Below are 8,254 nucleotides of genomic sequence, written 5' to 3' on the forward strand. Positions count from 1 at the left end.
AAAAAAAAAAAAAAAAAAAAAAAAAAAAAAAAAAAAAAATAGTTGTAACATTTTGAGATGGGTATTAATATTATACCCATTTTACAGATGACGAAGCTAAGGCATAGAGGTTAAATAATGTGACTATATGTTGCAGAGATAAAAACTCAAGTTGTTCGATTTCAAGGTCTCTTCCATAGACTCCATTAATGTAAAATCATGTTAACATGAGTTGGACCAGTCCCTACCTGTGTGACACTAACTTCAGTTCACTGTGTTTCAGTTTTCTAGTACATAAAATAAAATGCTGGTAAAGGATTTCTCTGACAGTCTCTTTCAACAATACAGCTGTAAGTTGACAGAATTAAGAGAAAGATCTTTGCTCATTTGTCAAGCTCTGCAGAAGTATTACACCAAAGTCAGAGGAAGCCAGTTCTTAGGGCTGCGAAAACAGAGTCTATAACAAAGAGTAAGAAAGAAGCAGAGACAGTTTAGCTAGTTTTCCCCAGAAGGAAAAAAAATACACCTTAGAGAAAATAAATTACTAGCATTCTATTTTTTTTGTTTAAAGGGTTACTATGGAAACTAAACACACTACTCTAATTTTCCCTTTTTTTCTCCCTTCAGTACACACATTTTCTGCCAAAACTTTGAAATATGCTTGAACACATTCAGGAATAATATTAAGTGCTACTATAATTCTAGACCATCCAAATTATATAAACATGACAGAAACAACGTGCTCTTCTAAGTCAGAAAAATCAGTATGGAATAAAGTACCTTTAAAGATAGTCGGATTCACTTTCTTCTCCCTTCCCCTAGTTTTTATACCAAATCCTCCAGTTAACAACATATTCAACAGATAAAAAAAAAAAAATAGCATTTCTAGTATTACATTAGTTTTGAAATGGTTTGTAAAGGTACAAGTCATATAAGATGCATATAATTTCTTCAAGGCAAAACTATTTCACTATAAGTTGATCAATTTTGCATACCAATATTCAAAGCAACACTATATACAATAGCCAAAAGGTGGAAACTAAATGGATAAATGGATAAACTAAATGTGCTATGTATTCACAATGGAATATTACTCAGCCATTAAAAAGAATGAAATTCCTGGGCCGGCCCGGTGGCGCACTGGGTAGTGCGCCGCTTGGGAAGCGTGGCGGCGCTCCCGCCCGGGGGTTCGGATCCCACATGCAGACCGGTTCCTGCTCACTGGCTGAGTGGGGCGCGGGAGCAACACCAAGGGTTGCGATCCCGTTGCCGGTCCCCAGTCCGGTACGGGGGCAACACTGAGGGTTGCGATCCGTTGCCAGACACGGAAAAAGACAAAAAGACAAAAAAAAAAAAAAGAATGAAATTCTGATACATGTTATGACACAATTGAATCTTAAAAACATTACACTAAGTGAAATAAACCAAATACTAAAGAACAAATATCATATGATTCTTCTTATATGAAGAACCTAGAATAGGCAAATTCATAGAAACAGAAAGTAGAATAGAGGAAGACAGCAAAAAAGGCAGAAAAAGTTTGTTAAAAGAGAAAGAAAATGAGAAGTTCAGAAAGAGATAATAAAGATAATGTGAAAGACATATCATCTCAAGTGACACTGGCTTAGAATTTTCCAGAATTGAAGAAAAACATTCCACAAAACCCCAAAATGGAAAGGTAATGCAAATCTCCTTGATCAAATTTTTATATTAGGCCTGAGTATAGGAAAATTTCTATATGCAAACAGTATAATTTAAACATTTTCAATTTAGTGGGTCTTTATTTTATGTTCCCAGCTCTTATAAAGTCAGGAATAACACTGGGATTTATTCAGAACAGAGTAGGCAAGTTGTCATGACATGCCCTACATAATTTGTTAATAGATTTAAAAAAATTAGTTAGGGTTAAGTAATGTAAATTCAATTTATCTTTTAATTTCTTTGTTAGCCATAGGTGCATGAAGAAGATTCTGCCACACTAATCAAATGATGTACCACAGTAGTCCTATGCTGTTATCTGTAATAATATTATTTTGTTATAACTAGGGGAGAGGGAGCTATAACTATAAAATAATTTCATCGTTCTAATTTTAGTATATGTGCTGCCGAAGTGAGCACATAAAATAATTTCAATGTAAACATTTTATTTAAATACATTAATACCTATTAATGGGACAATAAAAAATGTTAACATATTTATCAAAGAGGAACTGTAATTCAGAGCTTGCTAACTTCTATGCTGAGACAACATGGGATGTGTTACAGTTACACTGAGACATGAATTCCCTTGGCATTCAGAGTCTTTGGGTGGGGCCTGGGTAAATGGAGCTTTCAGTGTCTTGGAGCTTTTTCTGCTTACCCCAGATACAAATATCATTTTGTATATATGTAATGACAATGAAAATGGTTGGGAAGTACTACTATAACTAATAAAAACATATATATTTTTTAATCTGTTTACAGATAGTTCTGTTGCTTACATGACAGTGTCACTAATAGAAAGTCTTACAATCAAAAGATTATTAGGACAATGATTATCAAGATGAGCAAAGAACTGCTAGAGCTTTCCAGGAATGCTATGTCCAAAGAGGCATAAAGACTTCTAAGTAGATTAAAATAAAATATGTTTACATTCTTTCTCCATTTTACAGGTCCTCCATAGTCCCATTCATTCAGCTGCTTCTCCAGTGAGAGAGCAAGATTTTATTTCCATTCAGCAGGTAATACATTTAAATATACAGGCAAATTCATCAAAATTACAAAAACATTTTTTACCTGGTAATTCAAAGGATCTCAATAAAGTCACCTACAATGTTAGAGCCCAAAATAAAAGAAATAAAAATTACAAAGGTCATTAAGCACAGCTCTAGCAGCACAATAATCAAAAGGAAATAAGAAATGAAAGCTTGGGCACAAATTTTCAGTTATGGATAAATTAAATAACCACAGGTTGAGTCATAGTGTGCATTCATGCTCATTGCAGAAAACAATGACTTTATTTTCTGACACCATCATTTACTGCTTATTTTCAAAGAGTAAATTTAAACTCAGGTATGTAAAAATCAATCTTGATCTCCACATAAATATTTCCTTGAGAGCAAGAAGAGAAATTAAATGTGTGGAAGTGGAGAGTTCAAAGAATTACCAGTTCTTTCAGAAATTAAACATGAAGTATTCAATTCACTAACACCTCTTTCTAAATTGTAAGGTAGTTAGACCAAAGCCTTAACACTAATCATATCGTAACCATCTTCATAAAAATCGTCCTTCCCTTTATGGGAAAAAAACCATCTAAGTTATTTTAAGACACTTCTCAGGGAACAAGCTCCCCATGTGACTGGGTTTCAAATCCATATTATACTACTAGTAATCACCCACCTCTTTTCTTGACCACACTATATAAATAAGAGAAGTGGGTGCATTTTAAAAATATTTGTTACATCCCTATCTTCACTCTTCGCCCCCCTCCGATGCCACCAATAACTAGCCTTCTGTGAGCTGCTTTATGTGATTTTTCTTAAATATTAATTTATGAATCTTTTGCATTGATTTTTAAATTTTCAGATCTTTATCATACAGATCAGATTAAATCCATAGCTAGCACAAAACTAACAAACCCACTATGAGAATTTTCATTATCTTTATAACCTAATCAGAAAGAAATCAACATTCTAATTTCAAATGAATTACAGTCATGTAAGAAACTTATTAAAATCATAATTAATTTGTTTTTAAGTGATTGGGTAAAATCTCTTGCTTTCTTAATCTCTCCTTTTCTTAACTTCCTCACTCTGGCTAATGAAGACACCATTCTTCTACTCTAACATATTTATTATAAACCCACTAAAACAAAATGGTTACCTATGTCTTATTCATTTGTTAAGATCTATCTCAAATGTTATTTCTTCTGCAAAATATCCACAGATCTCACAGAATAAATTTGTTAATCCTTCCTCTATAAATGTGAGGCATGTTTATTTCTATTATATCTCATATCAGGTCCACCAAGTCCTACTGTATAGGTTGTACACTGCACAATTCTAGAGTGCACCATTCACATGATACCTTGCATGAATGACAGATTCTGTATGTCTGACCAACAACTGTGACCATTCCACGCGAGCCCTATTTTTCCTGAACTTGCAATATTTTTCAAGTGTCTCTTTCCGAAAGAACACCTCCAAGAAGGAAGTCATGTTCATCTAGACATCCCTGTGAACACAGTACTTAGCAAACAATTATTTAATGGAACATTCTCTTTTCTGCCACTGAAATGTCTTTAAGATCTAACTGTATTGGTCAATTTCACTTGTACTATCCTTGTCTAGCAATTTATTACCTCAAGCTTTGATTATTCTGCCAAACTATTTCACATATATTTTTGTACAGTGTTAATAGGCAGACTGTGAAAAAAGGTTTGTTGCTTACATAAATTTGGAAACTGTTGCATTCAATAAAGTTAAACAGTTTTCTATACTACAGGACTTCTCAAAGCTTTTGTAGGCTAACAACATCGGGAATCTCCAAAAAAAGAATTCACTGCTTTTACTTTAGAAGAAATATGCCCCATAAAGTTCACAAGGGCTCATTTCTACACTTTCCACCTCTTCCTCATTTGGGGGGAAAAAAAAGAAAAAAAGAGAAAAAGAAAGAAATCCCATCTCTTAGGTCACCATGTTTCTTAAGATTTGGAATGAACAGGATAGAGAAGTTGCTTGTGGTGGGGGTTAAATAGATCTACTCCAACATGTTCAAAAGCCTCACAGCAGGTGAAATTTGCCCTTTTTTTTTTTTCCCTTTTTGTCTTTTTTCGTGTCCGGCAACAGATCGCAACCCTCAGTGTCGCGCCCATACCGGACCGGGACCGGCAACGGGATCGCAGCTCTCGGTGTTGCTCCCACACCTCGCTCAGCCAGTGAGCGGGAACCGGTCTGTATGTGGGATCCGAACCCTCGGCGGGAGCGCCACCATGCTCCCAAGCGGCGCACTGTAGCAGTGCGCCACCAGGCCGGCCCCGAAATTTGCCCTTTTAACTGAGTTGTTTGCTTTTATCATTTCTAAGACAAAAGAAATTAACATCCCTTTTATGTAATTTCTTTTCCCATTCCATATTTTACCAACGGCTTGGTTTCCAGAAGAAATGGTGTTTTTATCCATGCAGAAACAAAAACATAACCTCAACTTCCATCTACTACAGGATGATAGTTTTCAGTGAAGGAAGTTCAGCCCTCTACGAGGTGTTTTGGAAATGAATGGGGCTGTTATTTGTTGGCTCAATGAGTGTGTGTCACTACTGGCATTTAAGGGTTAGGAGTTGAAGATTCAAGAGGTCCTGTGCTGAATAGCGCAGTCCTACAAAATGAGTGTCTCACAGACATTCATGTAGGTGAAAATCCTGTTTATTAATATTTGGGCATAAAATCTGTTTTAAATCTAAATGCAAATTTTTCTCTCATTTTTGCATGATCTTAATATACACTAAGAATTCCAGAAATGTAACTATTGAAATAAAAGATTAAACTTTTGTCACTAATTTAGAAAATCACAGCACTAACAGCAATCCCACTTCTGTGTTTAATAAAGAAATACACAAGTCTATTTGTAGCCATCACACTCACAGTAATTATATTTACTTAACTACTCCATTTGTGGGGCCAATGTTAGGCTACAGCTTGGGCTAATGTCTGGAATCCTGTCGACATTGCCAATTGTAGCACTCTTAATCCTGTTCGTGAAGCCAACTGTAAAGCTACTCAACCATGTCAGTTGTTGGGCTCTTTTACCTGCCGGTAATCCTGTACCAACTGGGCCAACTGTTGAGCTAGGGGTGGGTCTGGAGCTCCCAGACCCCTCAGGCCCATTGTCCAGGCTGGGTCATAAACCCTTCATATGCCAGGCTGGGTCACTAGACCTCACACAGGCCAGGTTGGGTCACCAGACCCCTCACACGCAGGTCTATGAGCTAGGTAACTGGCCAAAAGTTTCCTTGGAGCCATAGATGCCCAAGGCAGATGCCCACTGCAGACGCCTGCCCGCTTGCTTTACTAAAACTACTCTCTCTCTCTCTGAACCCAAGAATAGTAACAAAACTAAAAAGATATATTGGTACGCATGTGCACTAACTACACACACACACACACACACACACACAAACACACACAATTTGCTTACAAAGGATACTGAACCACACCCAACCAGACCCAAGGCAAGGGCCCTGACCAAAGTACTCTATTTTCCCAACACCATGATATCGTCTAATGTACTCAAGTCCAAGCATTTATATTTTGAAATACATACTACTGTACCTTAATTTATTTTCTTTTTATTTATCCTTTATATTCTACTTAAGATATTATATATTTTTTAAATAACATGATTATGTAGGTTATATTATTTTTATTTTCATTTCAGGTTATATTTTTTATTTTCACTTCTGGATAGTAAAGGGGGCATTACAAAATATTTGTTATCTAAATGGGGCACTGGCATGCTGGCTGAAGTTAGGGTGTTAAAAAGAAAGGCTTTTATGACTGGGGAAAGGAGAGGGCATTGGGTTTGATGGGGTTACAACCCACCAATCTAAATACAATACTGTGCTGAATCAAAAAAGGGGGACAGGCATAAGGTAGGGAAAGGAGGAGCGTGAGCCTCTTTTCCACTCAGCTTCTAAGTTTCCATACTCCTGAGGAAACACACCTTTACTGTGTCTCAGTTTTCACCATTTCACAGAGCTTACACTGTCTCAAACTACACCATAACCTACCAAAAGTAATAAAAATACTTGGACCCAAAGAACGGTAATACAAAGTCACTGCTACCACAGCTCCTCAGGAGCCTTCTGAATCTGGCAGCTTCCACACTGGTGAGGTCATCTTCATTCTCAGTCATGATATGGAACTCTGTATTATTTATCACCCTTCATTTGGTAAAAGAATTTTTCAAAAACACTTACCTCAGTAGTAGTTCCAATGTCGGCAGATGGGCTGCATGTGCTAGTATCTGGAGGAGCTGTGCCTACGCTGCTTCTAACTGGAGAACTAGGGACAGGTCCTGCCACGGTCTCTGAATAGGCTGAAGATGGATTGAGATTGCCCCTCTTCTGAATCTTATTCCAGACCTTATTCATAATATCAGTTAGTTCACAGAAGAGCTGAACCTGAGCACGAGAAAAAAAAAAAAAGGAAAACAAGTCTCTTAAATTCTAGTCACAATCCACTAAAATACTAAATAAGGGAAAATTAACTACTTGGGGAAACAAGAATCTATACCAATGTGCCACTGATCATGATTTCTTCACACTTGAAATTTGTCTCACACACTGTGATATTTTATAATCAACCATTTTTATGGATTAAAACTATGGTAATATAAACACACCTTATTATGAAACAGATTTATTTTAATATGTGATTAATAGAACAAATACAAATGCTTCTTAAACAGAAAATGGACTCAAAATTAGAAAACAAACATATACTAGTAAACATAATTATTTAGTGAAATATAAAATAACTACCATCCTGATTTCTGAATAATTCCCACACATAAATTTTCTCTATTTTTCTGAGGAATAAATCTAATAATGGATTTCTTGCCCAACAAAATAACTTGAAAAAGAATGACATAACAAAAAATAGTAAAAGGAAAATGTTACATATGAGACTTTTCTATAGATAGAGAACCACCCACTATTCCCCTGGGATATGTCATTCCAATATTCAGAGAAAAAAGTATTTAACTTGCACATTGTTTGACTGAGTTCTAAGATATTTACACAAGATTTCATAAATAAGCATTAATCATGGAATTTGTATGACAACATATTGCCATATACTGTATAAAACAAGCCCAGTTAAAAAATGCAAACACAATATATAAGCAAATCCACAGCTGGATACCATATTCTGCTTGCCATTAAAAAGAAGTGAAATTCTCATATTTATAAGAAGTTTCAGCCCCAGGACATATCCAGATGATGAAGCTGGCCTCTTACACTGGTAGAACAGATGCATAAAAACACTGTTGTCAATCCTTATTTGATATAAAACAGTACTTGGGTGTACAATTTTCTCCTGTGTTTTGTGTAATAAAGTCTCAAATCTCAGGTTATAGCTATTTTTGTTTAAAAATAATCTAATGGTGAAAGATCTTACAAAAAATTCTTAGAAAAATTTTAGTTCAAATTCTTTTGTCCTTCATATTCATGGGTAAGTTTCTCTCTAAAAAGAAACAATTTTGTCAAGAACCAAATTTTTTTTTTTTTTTTTTTTTTTTT

General features: G+C 35.5%; 1 protein-coding gene across 1 annotated transcript in view; it reads right to left on the reverse strand.

The window, feature by feature from the left end:
- LOC103590853 (vacuolar protein sorting-associated protein 13B) overlaps nt 1-8,254 on the reverse strand; it is a gene marked incomplete at both ends in the record, with an annotated part of 498,786 nt that overhangs the window by 383,319 nt on the left and 107,213 nt on the right. Inside the window, one exon of the mRNA XM_008573178.1 lies at nt 6,932-7,135. Coding sequence (XP_008571400.1) covers nt 6,932-7,135 — 204 coding nt within the window. The remainder of the gene's footprint in view (nt 1-6,931; nt 7,136-8,254) is intronic.

Source organism: Galeopterus variegatus, unplaced genomic scaffold, assembly GCF_000696425.1.
Source record: "Galeopterus variegatus unplaced genomic scaffold, G_variegatus-3.0.2 Scaffold886, whole genome shotgun sequence".
Classification (NCBI taxonomy): domain Eukaryota; kingdom Metazoa; phylum Chordata; class Mammalia; order Dermoptera; family Cynocephalidae; genus Galeopterus; species Galeopterus variegatus.